This window comes from Sturnus vulgaris, chromosome 1, assembly GCF_052056855.1.
Source record: "Sturnus vulgaris isolate bStuVul1 chromosome 1, bStuVul1.hap1, whole genome shotgun sequence".
NCBI classification, from domain to species: Eukaryota; Metazoa; Chordata; class Aves; order Passeriformes; family Sturnidae; genus Sturnus; species Sturnus vulgaris.
In genome coordinates this window covers 125,056,059-125,077,903 of record NC_142243.1, presented here as the reverse complement: position 1 = coordinate 125,077,903, position 21,845 = coordinate 125,056,059, and the positions used below count along the sequence as shown (strand labels likewise).

At 37.3% G+C, this 21,845-nt stretch overlaps 1 protein-coding gene across 4 annotated transcripts in view; it reads left to right on the top strand.

Moving 5' to 3' along the window:
* Positions 1-21,845, top strand: part of STAU2 (staufen double-stranded RNA binding protein 2) — a 172,239-nt gene that overhangs the window by 102,546 nt on the left and 47,848 nt on the right. For 2 of the 4 annotated variants that reach the window (XM_088176257.1, XM_014883511.2), the window contains exon 13: positions 8,909-9,022. The exons of the other annotated variants lie outside the window; for them this stretch is intronic. In XM_088176257.1, the coding sequence (XP_088032383.1) occupies positions 8,909-9,022 (114 nt within the window). The remainder of the gene's footprint in view (positions 1-8,908; positions 9,023-21,845) is intronic. 4 annotated transcript variants of the gene reach the window in all.

The window sequence follows — 21,845 nt, the reverse complement described above, 5'->3', positions numbered from 1 at the left end:
GTGAACTTACAGTCATTATGCTTGGAAAAAGATTTACACCTTTTTATCACGTTATTTCCTACAAAGCTTACCTATTTATTCAAGACAACTACTATTTTTTGTTGTATTTAAAGGGAAAAAAGTTTTCTCCAAGAATGACAGCAAGTCAGACAGGATTTTATTGATAATTTTAGGGACATCTCTGATTTGCACAACTCCAGGCTACCTGATAATTGAAGATGTCTGCTTGGCTCTCAGAAACTTGCAGGTCTACTGAAAATCAGCTTGACATCAAATGGCTGTGTTATGTAGGAAAGGACTCCTAGGTCTCCAAACTTTGATTTATACATGACTAGCCAAAGGAAGGAAAATATGTTGGGAATGTGAAATAGAGGGAGAGATAAAACAGAACAAGATGATAGCAAGAATTGATCTTCAGAGAGAGCCTCATGCAAAAATCAAAGCACCTGGACTTCATTGCATTCTGGTTTATAGATTTTCTTAATCACCTAACTTCTGAGGGAAAGTAGGCAGTACCACAGTTGATGGCACTGACCCAAGGTAGATCTACAAGAAGTGATTTTATAGTTTCCATTTATTTCAGAAATGATTCTGTGGACTTCAGACCATCCAGTTCATATTATCCTATTTTTGACCTTACAGGAAGTCAAAATGGTGGTAGCATTCTGCAAAAAAATAAACATAAAAATCATTCTCATATGAGTTTCCATAGGGAAAGGTATGCAATATGGAAACATAGCCTATTTGTTCACAGAGCATACTGCAGGAGGTAGTATTTGCTGCAGCAAGAGTGTTTCCAAATTGACTCATGAGTATGCAGAATTAGGAAAACAAATGCAAATCTAGCACAAGCTATCCAACTTGCTGGCTTCTGGCCAGAATTCTATCTAAACTAGCTTTCTTCTATTCTGACCATCATTGCCTCTCTGCCTATTTCAAGCCCTTTATTCAAGCACTGCTGAAGTTTTGTTCTTCTTTTCCTCTTCTCCAGAAACAGCCAGGTGCCTCTTTTTTGTTTCTGTTTCTGAAAGGAAAGAAGGTAAACAAAGAATAGCTGGCTACTGGTTGTGTGTGGGTCCTCAGGTGTGGTGTGGATGTCACCTTGGTAACATTTTAGCTTGTCTGCTTGACATCTTGCAAATTATAGTTTGAAATCCTCCCACATATCCCTGCATGTAACTTGGTCTGTGGAAAAAATGTGAGTTATATTTTGATAGCCAATTTTAGAATTTAGGGGATTTATGTATGAGAAAGTTTAAAAGCTATCAGGATCCCTCAAAATACTGCAGCCAGCACTAAACACACCGGACTGCATTCTCTGCCAAAATCTTTCTCAGTAAATCCTAATGTGACTTGATAACTTAGCTACAGACCTTGGCTTGGAATAGAGCCCAAACTTTGAAAGACTGGAAGTTTCAGTTGGCAAAAATGTGAAGGTGCAGTGGTGAATTCATAGCAGACTGGGATTTAGTTTTAATTATAGTAAGGGAATTGAGCTCTCAAGAAAAAACCCTTAAAAAGAGAAGCAACAAGAAAAGATGAAGAAGGAGACAGGAGACAAGCTAGACTGTGACTGAAGCTGAGGCTTTCAGAGAAGTTTATTTGGCTATCTTCTCCTTCAGTCTCATTCAAAACTAAAAGCACTACGGAACAGGGTAGTTTTTGGAAGTGAAATTATTGTTTCTTGTTTCAGTTAAAGAAGGTTGGTTCTTTCTGCATACTGCCCTATTTCTAGGTTAGTGCACACCATCAGTGTCTGTACCAGCATCAGATTTCTTAGCCAATTCAGGCAGCTGATTCACGGTTTCACAGTGATCCCGTCCTCCCTTCATTAACACAGCGTTTGGGGCTCTCACACGTGGTTTGTAAACAGAGAACCATTAATGTTTGCTTCACTCTTCAGTGACAACCTTCATCCTGAAAAAGAATGTTCCTGAGAAGATATTTCCATTCATGCTGTTGCTAGAAAGTTATTTTAAATCCAAGCAATTTTGTCTTTTCAAACAAACCAAGTTCCTCTTTCATGTTGTCATTTGTTCAGGTTGATACCCAAGACACAAGCTCCTTCAGTAATTCTCTATACCATGCTCATCCTCTGGGTATGTTATTAGCAAAACACACCCTGTCACCTCACTCCTACTTTTTAGGCTATCTGATGAAAACAATTTTTTCATGTTTCCTTTGACTGTGAATTATAAAATTAATTAAAATTCCTCTCTCTGGAAACACAGTACTTACCTCTTATATAGATCTATGGCAGACAAGTTGTTTCTACAAAAACCATGTCAGCTATAGTTTACATTATTTTGTAGGGCTTTGCATTGTGTTAATTTCTGAACAATGAATTAATTTTTATCATGTTTTTATTATTTATTTAGGGGGACAGTTGTATTAAGTGTTTAAACTCACTGTAGTTAAGCTACTCTCTCCCATGTTGCCAAAAAAATACTTGTCTTATAGAATAGAGGAAGCAAACAGGGTGGCCAGGTAGTTTTCAATGTAAGTGTGATTTTTTTAAGAGAAAGTCCCATCTCCTGATTTTAGCCTTCCTCTCAGACAAACAGGTCTCTTTGCACCTCTCAGTGCCAGCCACTGTAAACATAGTTGCTCACTTTGCATGTCCTGCACAGGGACACTGTCTTTCTAAATACATACCTGGGTTAAGATTTAACAGGTGGAAGGTGAGCAACAAGCACCTTACTGCCCTGATTATGCTCTACCCTGTGATGACAGATGATTTTCTCTTTTGTGAAACCAAACATCACATTCAGAGGTTGAACAGAGCTGGGTCTCCTGTGCTTGACTGAGCATAATATATGGCTGGACCTTCCAGTTCTCATGAATCACTGAAACAGGAGCTCTGAATTCAGAGAATATCAAAATAGCAGGGAAAAAAACAACCTGTACAAGCTTCTTTGGCTCAGCCTTTGCATTTAGCAGAGATTTTATATATTCTTTTTCTGTATCAAATAATTTTTTTTTTATTTGTACTTTGCTTTTTTTTGTAGATGTCAAGTGTCTGCCTTACTGTAGCCAGGAGTGTGAAATACTGCCACATTAATACTGTCACAGTAGTAATGTGGCAATGTAACCTGTGACAATGCCTTTATTCTGCTTGTTGTTGCCTATTTATGGTGCAGGAAGGGTTTATTTTGTAGTCTAAACCCTAGGACTGTATTTTAATGAAGATTTAAGGCAGTGATACAGCTGCTATTCAAACTGTGTGAGAGAGGCATGTTGGAATAGCTCAAGATTTACTGCTGAACTGTCAGTCTTTAAGCTACCAAGTGTCTTTACCCTTTGGTGCAGTAGCTATGGTGGAAACTGCACCCACTGCTGTGAAGCAGACACGGCGATTAATGAACCCGAGGCGCGCTAATCAAACATATGTTTTCTTGGCACAATGATTGTGTTATATATCACATCCCAATGTACAGGCCTTTATCTTTCCTTAATGATCTAGCAAGGGGGCTTTTTAAAATGTGGGTGTTTTTCATGCGCTCCTTAGATTTGTTCCACAGGGGGTGGCCGTTAAAAACATCTGACGGGCATGCAGTTAGCCAGCACCCTGCTGAGATTAGTAAAATACTATATTTAGTAATCGCACTACATCAAGGAACTCCAGCATTGCAGGAAACAGTTTGATTCAATGCTTTTTTCTGATTTTTTTTAATTTTTTTTTTTTAATTCTATGTCTTATTATTTCATCTGGGTTATTTTTTTTTCCTACTCGGACTTGGTTTTTGTGTCTATTTTTCAACTATTTATAAAAGATTTGTTTAGACGATGGGGTTTTTTCCCCAATTTGTTTTGTTTTGTTTTTACTGTTTCCTTGTTCTACTCTTACACACACACAAAAAAAGAGGGAATTTTAAAACAGGTAGTAAGAATGAAAAGTGGTATTTGAAATCTCTCTCATACTGCTCTGTGTCTGAAGAAACTGATCTAATATTTGTTAGGAAACCTCTATGGATAATATATTATACAAGGATTCCTGCTTTTAAGTTACTAGAATGTTATACAGTGAAAGCTCCTAAAATTGGCTTTGAGAAAATGGTTGAAATGAGCAAGTCTATTAAATTTATTTTTGTGCCAGAAGTATTTCTTCACCAATAAATAAGCATGAAACAGACTTGGAGTTCAAACAGGTTTGTTTCGTTTTTTCTTCGATAGTTGACATGACTAACTGTAGATGAACAACATAAAGTGGAAGATAAAAGACCCATATGGAACAGACAGCTTTTCACCAGGATGCTAAAGGAAGTAAACTGTTTCATGAGACTCTTGTCCAAATCAAAACTACTATTTTAACATCTGATTTCTGAGCCCATTCTGGATTTCTTGTTGCTGTAAATCCAAAGCAGCCTATGTAAAATCTTGGAAACTATTCTGTAAACTCAGGGCTAAATCCGGTGCTCTCTCTTTAAGGGGCAGATTTAAAGGAATACCATCCTTTGTTCTAACAAAGTAGTCCAGGCTTGTCAATCCAGAAGATTTGTGCATTGCTGAACATAATGGCATTTTATTACCTAGTTTATTTCTGTCTAGCATTCTAAGACTCCTGCTGATGCTTTGACTCAGAGTAGTTTTCAGTTTGGAAACTTGAACTCCAGTGTCACAGATGACTTCTTTCTTTTGGTAATTTGTATTATTTTTTTTTCTTTAACTATTAAATGTTCAAGAAGGAAAATGTTTGTCCTGACAGAAGTTGTGTTTCAAACTGTGAACATCTAAGCAGCAGTGTGTGAAAAGAGTAACCTTTGTTTTTGCTCTCGTCAGACTCTTGATAGTTAACTCATTTCTAACAGTAGTTTGGGATATTATAGTCAAGCTTAATGATTAAGTAGTAGCACAACAGGTCTCTCACCCTCCTCAGCTGTGATTCAGTAAACCACAGCCCTTGTCCATGCAAAAGAATAGATGTTCAAATTCAGACATGCATGTTGAAGGCCAGCAGACTATGCTGTTCTTGAAGTTAGGAGCATTGTATTTACAGAATATTTTCTGCGGTTTACCTGTGGCCATTATCTGAAATTGCATATTGATCCAGTTTTTTAAAGCAACTTATTACAAGATAAATCCTGAAATATTTTTGCCATTTCCATCACAACACTTGCAAATAGGAAAGGTATTATAGTAGATTGAAGAGACATCTTTTTATAAATATGAGAGAAATGGGAAATTTCCTGCTAGTGAAGCAGCATTATGATAGAAGTATGCTAAAATGTCATTTCCTATACAGTTTTATGCAGTGTAGTTTATTTTCTCCTGTATAAAATAGCATATAAAGTTAAGAATTCTAGCTAGTCCATTCCCTATTCAGTTGTAAACATTCATTTTATATCTTCCTTTATGTGTAGTTATAAATGCCCATCAATTTGCATCAATACTGAAGATATTTGTACTTCTTCAGTAATTTAAAATTCTAAAAATAAGGGCCAAATTTCAGCATAAGTTGTCAAGTGGTTTCAGACCTTCCCATAAATTTCTATATATACACTCCAGTGAATGGTACCTATCCATACATACTCATATCATGGTGCTTGCTCCTGACTGGAGCAATCTGTTAAATGAATATAAACTTGTATGTCATGTGAATATGGAGCACAAAAGCATATATATGTAAGTAAATCTGTGGCCTTGTGAAAAAATATACTTTTAGAATTTATTTCTGTATTTTGATGTCTGGGATGCCCTTTGTGTTTTACACACCAAGGTTTTGTGTTGTCCTGCCCTCACAGCACCGTGGAGTGCTGTGTTTGGGATTCTTGAGCTGGCTATACATGATTTATCTCAGGTGTATGTAGTTACCCAGGAGAAAAGCTGGCAGTGCTGTATGCTTTTCCCAATAAATGAGCAGTCTCATTTAGAATTATTGCCAGATTCTTGTTGTGGTGACACTGCTTTGTGCTTTGTAGACAAACCTTGGAGGAGAATTACATGTAAATCACTCATAATAGTCTGAGGCTGGAGTCTTGCATTTTCCTCAGAAACTTGCACAACTTATGCTAGAGACATCTATATGCTGGCCATTGTTTTCTAACCAGATCCTAATTATTTTCCATCAAATCTCTGCTTATATGTTATCTAAATAAAACATTCTGAATTTTAATGAGTGAAATTTCATTGCTGTTTAATCCTTAAATGCGCTGAGCTAATCTGTGAGTGTCCCTTAATTATAAAACGTGAAGCCAAGAAATTAGGTCCTGGACATAGAGAGTAATTATTTTCATAACTCTTTTGTTTTACCTCCATAATATATGGAAAGAGAAAATGGCCAATTGTGGTTAAGCCAGAGGCCATAATGATGGAGTATAGCTCCAGCACTGCCAGTCAATCCAGTCCAGCTTGGATGAGTCATTTAAAGTCTGTCCACAAAGTGTCCTTACCTGCCTAACAGAGAGATGGTGAGATGGGCTGTAGTTAAGCACTCCTAACTCCTTAGGCACAGAGGAACTTAGAAAAGTGTTATTTTTGTTGTAATATATCTCAATAATGGCTTAGTAATCACCATCAGAGCATTTGGCCAGCCTTCAGTCATCACTCCTTGATACTGACTCAGGTATTTGCTGTTCTCTGCCTTAAAGGATATATTCTTGAAAGATTTTTTTAGTTTTATAGACGTTCAGATTCTTCCCACACTTCATAATAATAGCATAGACATATAAACTGAAATATTTGCAACATGCTGCTGGCCAAAACCCAAGAAGAATCTGCTGCTATTTGAGCTATTCGATAATTACTTGACTACTATTATTTCTTTCTGAGTGCCTATTTTGGACATTCTGCTCTAATAGGTAAATAAAAAAGCCCCACATTTTGGCTTGTAGATCGAACTTGAAGGGGAAAGGAATAATGTAGTTTGAGAATGTAGCAACTGGACTGATAAATAACAAAACAGGATTACTGGGAAATTGCACATACGCATACCAAATGTAAAATTCTGAATGTTTCTTCTGACTGCACAAATCTGCTATTGCAGATAGTAGTGTCATGAAATACTGATTGTTTTTCCTCTGGCTATCTCCTGTTCTTTCAGCTTGTTAGTCATTCTTTATTCTAGTGGACACTACTGAATTGTATACTCATATTATTCTGACGAAAACTAAGCCTACAAACATACTGTACAGTTCAGAAAGTTCCATTTTCCCATTTCTACATGCTTTTCTTGGTCACCACATTTTGCTCCTTTTGCGATGTTGTATTTGGAGCACAGAACCATCCTCTTGATCTTTGCTGTCCCATTTCTCACATCACATTCCCACAACACATACTCAGCAGAAAATCTACTTTGCAACTAGTTGTGGAAGCTTGATAAGCCTTTGTCATAACAGTAGTCCCTGACATTTAAAGGACTTCAGTTTATATTTGTCAGCCAAATTTCATACCTTCATACCTCTTTCAATTAATCAAAGTTAAACCATTGTATATGTGAAGGGGCCTCTTGTGGTTTCTAAGTAAGTAGTATGGCTTTTCTGGCAGTGAGCCACAAGCAATTTAGTAGGCACATACTGTGGGGGTTGAGAGGAAGAGAGACAGGAATAATCCAGAAAGCTTTAAGAAGGGCTGAATGAAATCAGTATTGCTATACACAGCACAAGGCTTTTGCATTCTGTATCGTACTTTTGGCCACGGCAAAACTGCTTTGGTGTGTTGTCAGTAAAGTAATTCTGAAACACAGCACTTGCTTGGTTTTACTCAACCAGTTTTGCAGTGGTTTTACTTCAGTTGAAGTATTCTCAATTTGCACCTGTGGCAGAGAAGAGTTAGGCACAAGGGATTTAATACACATTTTAGAATTGTCATATTGTCACTAAACTGTTTCCACAGGAATAAACCTAATGTACTTCCTAGTTGTCTTCAGAAATAGCAAGAATTATTTTGTAGCCTAAAAGTCAGGATGAGGCTTTGCCATGTACCTTTTGCCTGAGAGCTATACAGCTGTAAATAGATACTAACATAAAAGGTCTATGTCCAGCAGAGCTGATCTCTCTTTCCAGTTCTGACAGGGGTCACATAGTCAATGTAAATTACCACCATAAACTAAATTCCAGCTCTCCTGTAGAACAAAGTGCTTGATCTGCCTGTGTAGAAGTCAGGAGCTATGCCGAGAACTGTAATATCCTAACAATTCAGCACGAGTGGCAACCTGTTCTTAATAATGAAACGCTAGCAACATTTAATTTCGTTTTGCTTCATCATGTTAAAATCCATCCTTCCTTTAAGGGATTTAAAAACCATCTGAAGGGAACCTTAAGACAAAGAGAATAATTAAAATAGAAGCACTATCTTCCTCTGTATTTCATGCAAGCTCAAGTTCAACATGCACATCTTGATGTCCATAGGGAATGAATTACTCTTAGAAAAGGATAGCCTAGACACCTCAAGAAGAATGTGATTTCTCCATTTTATCTGTCATTTTGATTTAATTGAAATTTATACCATAATAGTAATGTCAAAAGTCTAGTGGATTTTACTAGAAATGAAATTAGAATAGAAAAATTTAAACTATTATTGGCAAGTTTTTGGAGATTGTAATGATTTACTTGGGTATTTATAACTAAGCTACATTATGCTGTTAAAAATGACATGTAGATTGGAAACTTTAACTTGAAGCTGGATTCTTATATAGATACAACATCTTGAATTCAGTCTGAAAGATGTCAGAATCGGAAGAACTCAGCACTTCAAAAATCATGCAACAGGCATATCATGGAAAATTGGGCCCCAGTTCAGCTTGTGGCTATCTAGACTATTTTACACACTCCTTTTTTTTGATATTAAAGATGAATTCAATGTAAATGTCTGGAATTCTTCTTACAAGCTTGTTGAAAAGGGGCAGTATTTTAGCATGACTCCCTTGTGCAAACCTGGTGTTTAGCAGATTACGTATGTTATTCTGTTATAGGTACACTACAGTGATAGACAAAATGGCAAAGAGTGTATGACCTGTTTGACACTGTCTCCTGTGCAGATGACTTTCCAAGGTATCGGAAGCTCCATTGAAGCCAGCCATGACCAGGTATAATACCTTCACCCCACACTCTTGTAATTTTATTAATATCTGGTAAGGCCAGAATGTCAGCATTAGTAAATTTAAAATTTCGACGCATCTTGTGCTTTTCGTATGGCATGTTCTTGTCACAGGGATTTGCCTTGCTTGCCCTACTGAAATCCTGATTAGATCTAAAGAGTGAAATGGAGACAAAACTATATTGTTTTTTACAAAATTTTAAGACATATTAGGAAAACCTGAAGAGCTTGCTTTAGTTTTAAAATTGGATGTAAGGTTTCTGCAAAGGTTTTATTTGTTTTGTGTGTGTATCAGGTCTTGTCTATCCTATTTTTGTTAGAAGATTATGAGTAGTTGGAAAAGCAGAGAGATGAAGCCATCATCTCTAGCCATCATCTGTCACAAGAAACTGACATTTGAGAGGGGAAAGGCATTTCTAATCAGACTGTGTAAAACTCCTATTTTGTTTGGCTGTTGCTAGAACATTTAATCCAAGCTTCTGGCAAAAAGCCAGAAGAAAAGAGAAGGCTCAATGTTAATCATTTATCACCCTGTTGCTTCAGATGGGAACTGAGGGGGACTTCCATTCTTGTTGTCTTGTCCTCCAACACTCTTATGTATAAAAGCAAGACAAGACTTTGATACTCTGAAAGTATTAAAAGCAAAAAGGAAACAAGTAGAAAAAAACATTAAACCAAACCTTGCACCTTTCATATCTTCAGTAGATTAGAAAAAACTACCGTGTTTACTTGCCTTATGCAGGTCATCTTTAAATGGTACTGTGTTCACTTTTTCTGTACATTTTATCAGACTCTATGCAAGATTTTCTAAGGAAAAAGGGAAAGCTACCTTAAGAATTAGCAGAATTAGCTAGTTTTGGGGAAAAGTTTCGGACACTCTTAGCCATGTTTTTGTTTGGTGGGTTTTTTATTGAAAGTTCCTAAGTTAGTTGTTAACATAGACTAAGCCCATTAGTTATTTACATGGTAACATGAGGATACTTCCTGCCCTTAAGTGTTTGGTGTTTTACAGTAATGGAGAGCTGTGGTAAGTCAGACCATACTTTGACATTCAATTCTCATTTCATCCAGCAACTTGTTTATGCTGCTCTAAAGCTGCTCCATTTTTCTTTCAGTGAAGATAGGCTTTTAAAATATAGTTATAACACAAGTAAGATATTTAGACATTTCAATGAATTTAAGGTGGTCCCTGTCAATTTGGTAACAACTACATTCTGGGCTACCAGCCAGCTTGGCCTTTGTCTTAGCATTTATTTAGGCTAGAGTATGATACGTAAACAGAAAAAGACTCTGTAAGCAAAAAGCACATTTAAGCCATCTGAATAATTATATTTAAGACCTCTAAATGAAAATATTGTATTGAGGCTGCAAAGTCAAGCACCCAGAAATTAGGAAATTCCAGATTATGTGCAGCACTAATTTTATCCCAAATGTACCCATTCAGTGCTCCAAACAGGATATTCTTCTGAAAAGAAAAAAAATTTGCACAAAATCAAATAGATAAAGATTGTATCAGAGCACATTCACAAATAGGTAGAATTAAATTTATTTGGGCCATTATGTAGCTGGAATTTCCTCATCTTGTTTCAATTTGAAGTTTAAAAAATGTTCATAATTGGTTTTAGTTACGTAATTTTCCACAGGGTTCCTACAATGGAAAGAAAAATGTTTTGTTATTGCATGATGGGGTGGTTGTTGTGTTACTGAACCCACATCACTTGTGCAAAGATTTCATCTGAGCCAAGGGCAAAAGAAAATAATCATCTGAAAGCCAAATGCCAACCAGTGGCTTGTTTTCCTTGTTTCTTACAGTTTTACTCACAATAGGTTGATTTGGTGGTTATTACTCTTTTAAAAACAGGAGACAGAAATGTTACACCTTTGTCAAAATGAACTTCATTTTAAAGTGTCAAACTGAATAAGTGCAAGATAACTGTATGCTATAAAACTTGAATTTTATAAAATCTTCTTTAACTTCTGTAATCTCTTACTTTTAAACCATGTCTGTAGTATTTTATGGCTATTATGATGGGCTGATCACCTGGAAGCCTGTGATTTCAGTGGAGGGATGGTGATTTCTGCCTCAGTAGAGAGGCCTGGCGTAGTTTGACATCAGGAATTGTCAGCTTCTGTGTTTATGAAGATAATATTTCTCACTTTAGTTTTAAAATGTTGATTCTAAAATTTCTAGAGGTTTTTTAATGGAACACTTTAGGTATGAGACTCTGGAATATTTTTGAGGAAAAGGGGTGAAAAGTGTTGTGTGAGAGTGTCTAATAAAAAAGTTATATACAGATTTGTCACTATTGTGGCAGAAGAACCACAGTACTGTGGTACGTGGCAGCTGATTAAAAAAAAAAAAAAGAAAAAAGTAGAAATGAAAAGGAAAAAAAAAGAAAACTATGTTGCCAATGGCATTTCCAGCACTATAGAATACCTTTTAGATTGGACTTGTCTTTTGTAATGCATCTCCCTACTCATATCCAGTGGGAGATTTGTTACCCAGCAGATACCAAAGTGGTTACAATCCTGCAGAAGTACATTATCTGGCTGTTTCAAATATGTCAAGACTTGACACTGCAGTTTTTCAAGTCTCTTGCTCTTTTCCTGTACTCTGTAGGGAGTTTTCATTCTTTAGATTGGTTTAGCTTGTGATTTTAATGAGTTCAAATATTTTCCCCACATACTTCATCTGAGCAATTTCAGATTAATATAAACATATCATACTGGTACACTAATTAGTGTGTATTTCTAATGTCTGATTGACAAGGTATATCTCATTTGGTCATGAAGCAGCATTGTGGAAGCAATTGCTGATCTTTCATTTTTCTTTTTACAAGAAGCAAAACTGGGAAACATTCCTAAAGCACCACTGCAGTCTATCCTGCTGCATATTTTGCTGGGTTTTGCATTCAGGTATGCCAGCCTCTTTTATAAGCATTTAATGGGGTTCATAATTTTTTTGTCCTGAATGATGTCTTTCTATTTTTTCTGTTTCCCATTATCTGATTACAACTCTAAAATTCTCTTTCCTTAACAGCAACTATTCTTTGGAAGTTTTTTTCAGCAAAATTTAATTGCAAGTAGCTATTAGTTAAAATGGTCACCACTTTCTACTGATTTTCTCAATAAAAACTGAGTTTTTCCTTAATGGTAGCAAAGCTTGGTATTTTTACATTGCTATGGGACTAGAGAGACCCTGTTTTCAGGGCTTATGATGGACTTCAGGCACATATTGTAAAGCTGGGGAATGAATTGAAAGTGGGTAGTTTAAAGTAGCAGAAAGGAAGTCCAGATAGTTTTTTATTTGTGTCACTGAGAAAATTCAAGATATGAAAAGTAGGAGATAAAAGAGTAAAAAATTCATAGGTAGGAGGCTATATAAGTAAAAATAGTTGGAATGAAGCAGAAAACTAAGAAAGTGCAGGGAAATGGGGCAGTGAATGTCTGAAGGCCACAGAAGTGGGATGAAAAGAGAAAGTTAGAGCTAAGCAGAAGGGTTGATCAAAAACCCCACCAAAAAAAAGACATATCTGCACTGCTACATCTCTAAATACTGAAACCCAAATTTCTTGTTACTGCTACAAATAAATATCTTCCAGTTTTAGTGAACTGTGACCCATGAAGAGTTTATTGAATTCTTGAGTGCAAGCACACTAACAATTGTAAGTTGGAAGATAGAATTCTGGCAACTGAAGGAAATGGAGATTTATGTTTTTCCTGGAGGACTCTAGTCAAAACCTGAAAGTTGTTATAGGTGTACTGCACTCGACATATATCACTGGATTCACTATGATGGTAGCTAGGTTAAATTTGATGCCTATGTCAAACAAGACAGCCTGTGACATAGCTTCAATCTAAGAAGTGACATACTTCTGCTATGCCTTGAACAAGGCAATGTCAAACTCAGCTTCCATGTTTACATGTATATTTTAGAAACTTGCAATGTTACCATCTTTAGTGGCTTTATAACAATTGTTTTTCTGGATGTTGCAGCTCTGAGTGACTGATTACTTATGGGTATCACACTCCTGTACTTGTCATAGCTGTGAATAGAATAAACATCTTGGGTGCATTCTTAAGGCTTACTGAACAGCAGGCAAATTGAAAGTATGAACATTCATTTTAAATAAAATTATTTAAAAGTCAGTGCCAGTGATGAGAAAGAACAGCTTGGGCCCATTTTGAGATTTTGAATGCTTGCCATGGAGTACTCTGCCTGTACAAGTGAATTTTTAACTCCAAGTAACTTAATGTTCATTGAGGAGTGACCGGTTCGCTACTTGAATTTCAGGAGGCAGATCAAAGAGCAGTGCATATTCTGAAAGTCTCATTGCTTTAATACTTTTTAATGATTTTGGAGGTTTTAACCATGTGCATGGTTTTTGGAGCTGGCAATACCGTTCATTTGTTTATTACTGAGTTCAGCTGTTTACTTCACCTAATTGTGCTGTTAAAGTGACATCAATGAACATTTTATGCCTGTATTTTTATTCTTTGCTTTCTTAATGCTATCCATTATATTTATGTTGTATATTAGACTGTAGTTTTGAAACTCTTCTGCACTTTGCAATGCACAGAATAGAATACTTTTATTTTGCAGGAAGATACTAATCGTTTAATGCTATATTTAATTACCACCAATAACACCTTTATTTTCAAGTATAAAAATAGCTGGAAAGAGAATGAGCAGGGGCAGAAATTGTAGAAGTGGAAGACCTACTGATAAGATAGACTTGATCAGAGAGCCCAATGGGGGGGGGATGTACTGAAAGGAAGATGCCACACTCAGCAGTTTCAGAAATCACTGATGGAAAGCTTGGCAGACAGCAGTGGTGAGAAAACTGAAATGTGGTCTGTACCAAACCATCATTGCTGGCCTGAAAACAGGCATTTCTGGGCAGGGTTAACAGAGATTGGGGATGCCCAAATGTGAGCAGCTCCTGATGGCATTTGAATACAGAAAGGGCAGGAATAGTTCTCAAGGAATAAGTGATGGATGACAGGCTCAAGGGAAGCTACTTGGAGCATTAATGTTTGAAAAGAGCTTTACACAGTAACAGCAAATGCATCACACATTTGAAGCTCCACATCTCTGTTATGGTCTGAGAATTGCTTGTAGAGCATGCTCAGGAGGCAGCATCTAGGGAATTTACAAAAGCCAAAATAACTAAAGGTGTAGTCAGTGAGTATGCGGAGGATAAGAATTTGTCCAGTGCTGTAACCAGAAAAGATAAATGGGGTTATGGTTTTTGTTAAGTTACCTTTCTAGGCTGGAAAACCGTGTGATTTACTGGACACTACATTAATTCCCAATTAATTTTTTTTTATTTTTTTTTTTTTTTTAATAATGAGGAATTAGGATTTTCTACATGTTGAGATTTACTTCGCAGTGGGTTATTTTGTCCTGGACACGGTCAAAAATTGAAAAAATGTCAAGGTTTTCTTTAAAAAATACATGTATCCTTTTTTGTCTTTTTTTTTTCCTTAGCTGATGTTATATGCTTCACTTGTCAGCTTATTTCTACTTTACTTATTGTAAATGCAGTTATCATTTCTTCAGGGTGGCTTCTTCAAAAAAATGATGAAACTTTAGTTTTAATAAGTAAAAATTTTCTAGCCATTTTCCCAAAGTTTGGCAATTCCATTACAGCCCCTTCAGCATCAGGACTTCTACTTGATCTTATGAAAACATCTCACACAACCAGGTCTTCTTCTCCTTCGAGGGGGGGGGTCTCACTGGCTGCTGCCCTCTTCTTGTCAAGTCTGTAACCTTCAGGGGTGAGTGAAGCCTGACCACAGCTGAGTGTCCAATGCTCCAAAAGAGCCAGTTCTTGTACGACAGAAATTTAAACTACTTTTGATATATAGCACCATATTTCATTCTTCTGTCTCTTAGGTTGATGCTGCAGTAAGGAGTCATCCCATCAGGTTTTAGTTAGGCTCACTGGATTGTTGTCTGCTATTTGATATTTTTCCTCATCTATTGTGCTCTCCACGACTGTGTGTGGAAGTATTGGTACATTCTCTCCGTATTCTTCATCTTCTGTTTTGCATTATTTCAGTCTGGATGTACGTGACAGAACATTTGCTTTTCCCTGGCAGCTGCTAAAGTTTTCCTTGATGAGCCCAAGATCAAATGCTTGTATTTGTTCAGGAAGTGTAATCTTTAATTTTCAAAAAGTGGGTTACTAATTAACTGCTGAATGGGAAAAAAAATGCAAACCAAGGCATGCCTATCTCCTTGCCAGGCTCTTTCAGTCCTCTTATTCAGGGCTTCCTGAGTAGATTCCCAATGTGACTGCTTCTTGCTGAAGGTGCATAATAGGATTTTTCAGTGCTCTGTGTATGCATGTTTGTTTACACAGCAATGTCAGCAGGGTATGAAATGCCACTGTTGCAGTCTCTGCCTGTCTTACATGCTTGGCATGTTACTCGTAACTAATGACAAACAAAGACCATGTATGGTTTTGGGACTGTCTTCCTCTGTTGGAAAAAGAGAAAAAAGGTGAAATATCCTCCTGACTGCTGTTGGTGGTGAGTGGTGAGTGGTGAGGTTCACAGGATCACACAATGGTTGAGGCAGGAAGGGAGCTCTGGAAGTCACCTGGTCCAAGGCCCCTGCTCAAGCAAGGCCATCTAGAACAGGCTGCCCAGGCTGTGTTGTGGCAGCTTTTGAGTATCTTCAAGGTGAGATACTCTGCCTTGATTGTTCTTTCCTGTTTACTTCATCTCCAGTCCAGGCTGCTTCCTAAACTGCTGAGCTAGGTGCAAACAAGCTTTTAGCCAGCTCAGCGAGTCAAACTGATCCACTAGGGCTTAGATGAATGCCAGTGCTGAAACAAGGGAGACATCAGGACTGCCCACCCAAGAGGAGAGGAGAGGGAGCCATCCCTTTCCACATCAGCAAACTATTGGCTCAGCTTACCAACCTTGTAAAATGTCATTTAAAGGAGATGAGGCAAGAATTAACTGTACAGAGAAGTTAATTTCTTGTAGAAATATTTGTCTTCTTTAGTACCCTTAAAGCTGTTCACTGTGCAGTAGCATGACCTGGCACAAGCAGGAGATCGGGAATGGCAAACGGAGGGAGGAAGAGCAGGGCTGTAGCAGCCCTGACCTGCAGAAGTTTTGCTGTTTTGGAGCTGCACTCTTTGTAGTTAGTTGCATTAAAATACCTTAGCAAGCTTTCAATGCAGCGTAACATGTGGAAGTGGAAAGAAAAGCATTAACAACATACAATGAGCCAACCTTCCATGGACCACAGGCCAGCTGTTCGCTATCCTAAGTTTGCAATCTGTTTCTGGTTTGGTTGTTTTGCTGTTACTTTAGGCTCAGTTGGACAATGGTGGAATGTAAAAATCTTGAATTTTCTTGCTGCTGTGGCTGTTAGGAAAGGGAAGAAGCTTAAAAGGGAAAGGTATTGGAGAAGTTTGGAAAAGCTAAAAATGTCAGTTTACTGCCTTGTCACGCTTCAGTAGGAGATTCAACCCACTTGTATTATCAAGAAATCTAACAGATTTTTCCCTGTCAGGGAAAAACACGGGGAAGACAACAGAGGTAGGTTCTTCTCCTACTCAACAGCTAAAAATGGATAGGCATACACCCACTGGATGAAAGTTAGTAACAGAGATAGAGGCAAAAATCAAGTGGAAGGAGACCCACCCACAAGTAGCTTGTCTTGCAGTTGGGATTGACAAAGATCTAGAGTTTTCATTTTAACCCCTGACAGGCAAAATTTTAATTTTAATAATTTTGTCCATTTTAATTTCTAAGACTGGTAAAACCTTTCAAAGTTATGGATTAAAACTAACACTCAGTCAAAACCCAGCTTTGGTAGGCACCTCCATTTTAGAAAGAAGGACATTAGCAATATATACACTCAACTTTGTTGCCCACCCAGTGCTAGCTAGAGTGCTGTGGCATTTTCCACACACTGCTCAAAGTAATGCTACGTCTGCTTGTTGATTTGTGTTTAATCACTTGTCATTCAGTGATGTTGCTTAACACCCTAATTATATAATTGACATTTCAAATTATATTTCCTTAACCATTCTACAAGACAAAATAATGATTTGCACATGTGGCATCTGAAGAACTGTGCTTTTGCCAAAATTCTGTTTGCCACCTAATTTTTCCACTTCTCTTGAAATAATATCCCATGGCTGGCATTATGCATGCATCTAGCACAAATGAAATTGCATAGTTTTTGGTTTGCACAATCGTCATACAACGCCTTGATCTCCACAGAGATCTACAAGCAGAAGCTAAATTTGACATCCTAAACCCTTCATTTCAAGGATTCATTTCAAGAAGCCAGAATCTCATAATAAATGCTCTGACAATAGACTTAAGGGAAAATAAATGAGGCCAGGAATCATAAGTAATTAGTAATTACTAAGAGGTAATTTAGTAAGTATGAGCACAAGAAAGTTGTGGAGCAATATTGAGGAGCACTATGATTAAACTCAGTTCCTAGACATCCATACTTTCTTCCTTGGAGGTTTTTTAAATACCCCATCAAGAAAGAGGTGAAGACTTACCCTGGTTTGATGATTAATGGTTTACCTGAGAAAATGGCTTCACTTCCCTTTTTTACATGCTTGTCATGGATGCCCTGATGGAAAGTGTCAGACATCTCAAGGGAAAAAGGTGTTTATACTCTTTCCTATAGCTCATTTAACATAAAATCCAAGTCCCTCTGTCTGCTTCCATACTCATTACCTGTACAGGTTTTTTGTAGTCACACTGGTTTCTAAGATCATTGAGTCAGAACATCCCACTGTTTGAAACAGGAAGGGGTCACCAACCAAACTTCCCTTCAAAGCATCAAATGTGCAGTGCCCAGGAATTTCTGTATCCCCAGAAGCTCTGTATGTACTTGTGTCCTCCATTTCATAGCCCTTACAGACTGCCTTTGTTCCAATACTAATGCTTCATTCCAGCAAGATCCTTCACATATGCTAAATGTAAGACTGCTTCCAAGTAATTCCCTCTCTCAAGGATCCAGGACTTGAGATAATAAACACTAGAATGGAGGTATCAAGCAAAACCAAAGCAGTGAACTCTTAAGTTCAACTTTAAATTTTATCAATATTTCTTCATATTCGTTCTTTCTCTTTCCCATCATTAGAGAGACTGTGAGACCTAGTTTTCCACAGATCCTTACGGCTGTACAAATAATTGATTTTACAGTCCAAAATCTCCTCTCTCATCCTTTATCCCCTCAGAAAAACCCCACCAGTTCAAATTGGTCCAAAATAAAGAAAAAAATGCTTCTAGCCAAAAAAAATAATTAATTTTGTACTTGGGCATTTGTAGTGAAACTAAGAAAATGGCTGAGATTTACAAAACTGGTGGGAAAGATGATGAACTATTTTACCAATAAGCTCAGGGGTTCACACTCTCACGCAAGATGCAGAAGATGTAAGTTTTATTCCATGCTTGTCCCCATAGAACCATGAACCCTCTTTAGGAACCCTTCTTATGCTACAGAGAAGCACAACTGGGCAGCTCCAGGAGCACAAAGTGATAACCACAGAGCTGTCTTTGACTCGGTGAACAGTTTGCTCAATAGAGCTGCATGAGCAGAAAAGTTTGGTGGAATTCTCATTTGATATTAACCCCTTTGATCTGAATAATGAAAAGAAGGATTCTTATCCTCCTGGGAGTTAAAGAGGCCTAAGCTATGATTTTTCACAGTCCAGTATTGACCATCAAGTGAATCTTCCCCTTCAGTTTTTACCACAAGTGAACAAAGTTAAAGAAACGATAACAGGTAACTTCTAATTTCTAAAGGTATTTACAGTTTAAAATGCAGAGTACCCATCCTGAGTCTGGGAGCAGATTTGGCCAAAGCAAAACTGCTCTTTCCAATGTGTGTTTCCTGGAGGAACATGCTTGCTTTGCCCTACAGCCAGCCCCATCCCTGCCTGGGGTAGGTATCCAGCTGGTGGCGGCATTGTTCAAACCTCCAGCCCTGTGCTCCTCCTGGGTGGAAGTTGCCACATGGACCGGAGCTGGGACTGCCAGGCCAGGCTACAAAGGCAATTTAAGGCAGTAGGACATCTTCCCCTGCAGTACCTGGGAAGTCTTTGTCCTCCTCCCTCGTGTATTTCTTCTAAGCATAACCTGCTGACAAAACAAGATCTTTCTTTCCAAAGCATTCAGCTCTTCAGCTGTCAGTAAAAGAGTTTTGCATGTTTTTCAGGATATTTAAAACTTGGTTGCATGGCATGGATTCATAAAGGACGTTTTGGCAGCTCCTGTTGCTGAATCTCTTGTATTGGCTGTAGATAAAGTAAGACAAGTGCCAAAGCCTCAAGTCTCTTATGCTGATAGCAGTGGAGCTCTGAGCAGTCCCTGTACCCACCATGGCTCAGCCACTTAGATAAAAATAACACCTTTTGCTGATACTGGCTACAAGGCTTATCCCAGTAATGGAAAGATTTTAGATGGTTTGTGAGGCCATGTTTAGACATTTCTTCAAAACACTGGGCTGTTCAGCAAGTCAGTCTTATTTCATACTCCCTCCTAAATATTTCCTACTTCAATATTGTTTTGAATAATTGGGGTAGTTTTTTTTCTAGCACAGCATGCTGCATGAAATTATGAATTGAGGAGATTTTGATGTTGTCATGTTTGATTCAATACTCCATTGTCACTTATGTGAAGTGGGATAATAATACACTATCAGTCATTTAGTGGGGAGCTGGGCATACGTGAACCTTTGTGCCTGTGAGTGGGGCTTCCCAGGGTGCCTCTGTTCATCAGTGCAGATAATACTGCAGAACCTTGGCCTTGATTTTGGAATGCCACAAAACAGGATCATTCTTTCAAATGAAATAAAAAGTAATGGCTCAGTCTATAGAACTTTTTAATTTTTTTTTGTCACCATGTGTCTGTCCATGCTTGTGAGGAAAATAATAGGAAAGAAAAGGGGAAAGGAATGTTTGCCATAGTTTTATAAGCTGCAAAAGAATTCAGCAAGAAGATGTGGATTTGAGAGGGAGTTAAGGAAATTAAAAGGAGGCATCAAACATTGGCTTGATCCAGAATTGCTTAAAATCCCATTTGCCCTTACAGAGCAAAAATGCTAGCAAGGAAGTCTGACATGCTGGCAAAGACAAAATTTAGACATGTCAAACTACTTTAAGATCATTTGAAAGTTTCTTGGCCCTCATTTAAATAAACTGGATCTTGAGTTTTTTGGAACTCTCCTGATAAGTAACACTTAAAACCCTTTTGATCAAATACCCTTTCTCAGGCAGTTACATGTTCTTAATTTAGAGGCCAGTTCAAAAGATTGCTTGTTACCTTCATTTAACAAAGGTTCAAGTGCTGCAGTTTTCTGATCCTTTTAAAAAAGGCAAACAAGGAGAGTTTACACAATAAAAGTTCTTTTTTTAATTCTCAAATTAATTATTTTGAAATATCTCACAGATTACATCAGTTTCTTCCTTGCATTCATGTTGCAAGATGGCGAGTATTGTATATTGTTAGTGATGCATTAAATTAGTTGTTTACATTATAAAATCTAAACATATTAGAATCTTTTGTGTTTGTCTTCAAAGATTCCTATTCTAATAAAGCTTTCTGAAACAAGTAAAGTTGTCTTTCTTGTTTAGTTTATGCATCAGTGGAGAACCTAAAGATTTGTAGCCTCTAGCCATCCCTGTCTGTGTTTAGTAGAGTGTAAGGAAATTGTGTTTTGGACAATATATATTATCTTTTCATATAAAAGGGAAAGTTATACTTTTAAATAAATTCTTTTGCATTTGGAAAAGGTAACACCTGAGACAAATGTAAATGGAAGGAGTCAAAGTTCCTACTCTTTTCTCGAAGAATTTGTTTTGCTGCAACTTTTAATCAGAACAAAAGAAGAATGTACAATGTCCTGAAAAATAAAGATCTTGGCCGAATCCTTCCTATTTTTGATGGCTTTGTTCACTCTTTGGGTCGAAGTGCTTCTGAGTGTTAAGTGGTACAAGACCAACATTCAGCAGAGTTCTTGGGATTTTAAAAACTTTTAAAGAAACTGTTTAGACTCTCAGTTTTACTCTGTAATAAATGTTTTAACAGAGTTGTAGTGAAATATGAAAGAGAAAATAAAAAACTGATAGCTTTACTATGGCTGGAGCTACTTGGTGAAAGTAACTTTACTTTTGAGGGAAGTTCATGACTCAAGTTTTAGAAGCAAAGCAGCTTCTCAAAGAATCAGTTGGGCAGCATGGTAGTGGATGTTCACACTTAGCCCTTGACACAATCCTTTTCAGTGCAATATGTCTTAGTTCTTCATCTAGAGAAATGACTGCTCTAAGATATATATATACACATGTATATACACTTTGACTTTTTAGGTCATACTGGTCATACTGCATCTGCCTTATGAATCTGTGTTTTAATGTGTTTAGACATACATCTTCCTATCCTAACAGTGTTGGCAAGTCATGAGTAAACAGCAGGATTTTATTTACCTGTCAAAGCCCCAAATAACTTGCATTAAGCCAATGACCAAATAAAATGTCACAGTTATACTTTATATCATCTGGAAGGAAAAGTAGAAAGCTAAGTGTTAACTTCAGAAGCAGATTATTTTCTGTGTACAAGATATTCCTTTTAGAATAACATACCAAGGGCGCTTCATATCTCAATAGCCTCCAGAACATACAGCAATATAACAAGCACTGGGTTATGGTGAAACTTGGGAAATGTGACAAAATAAGCAGCAGAGTGAAGAGAACTGTACTGAAACCAGTTGAAAAAACAGGAAGGCTAGAACTTGATAAAATTATGGAAAATCTTAAGGGACT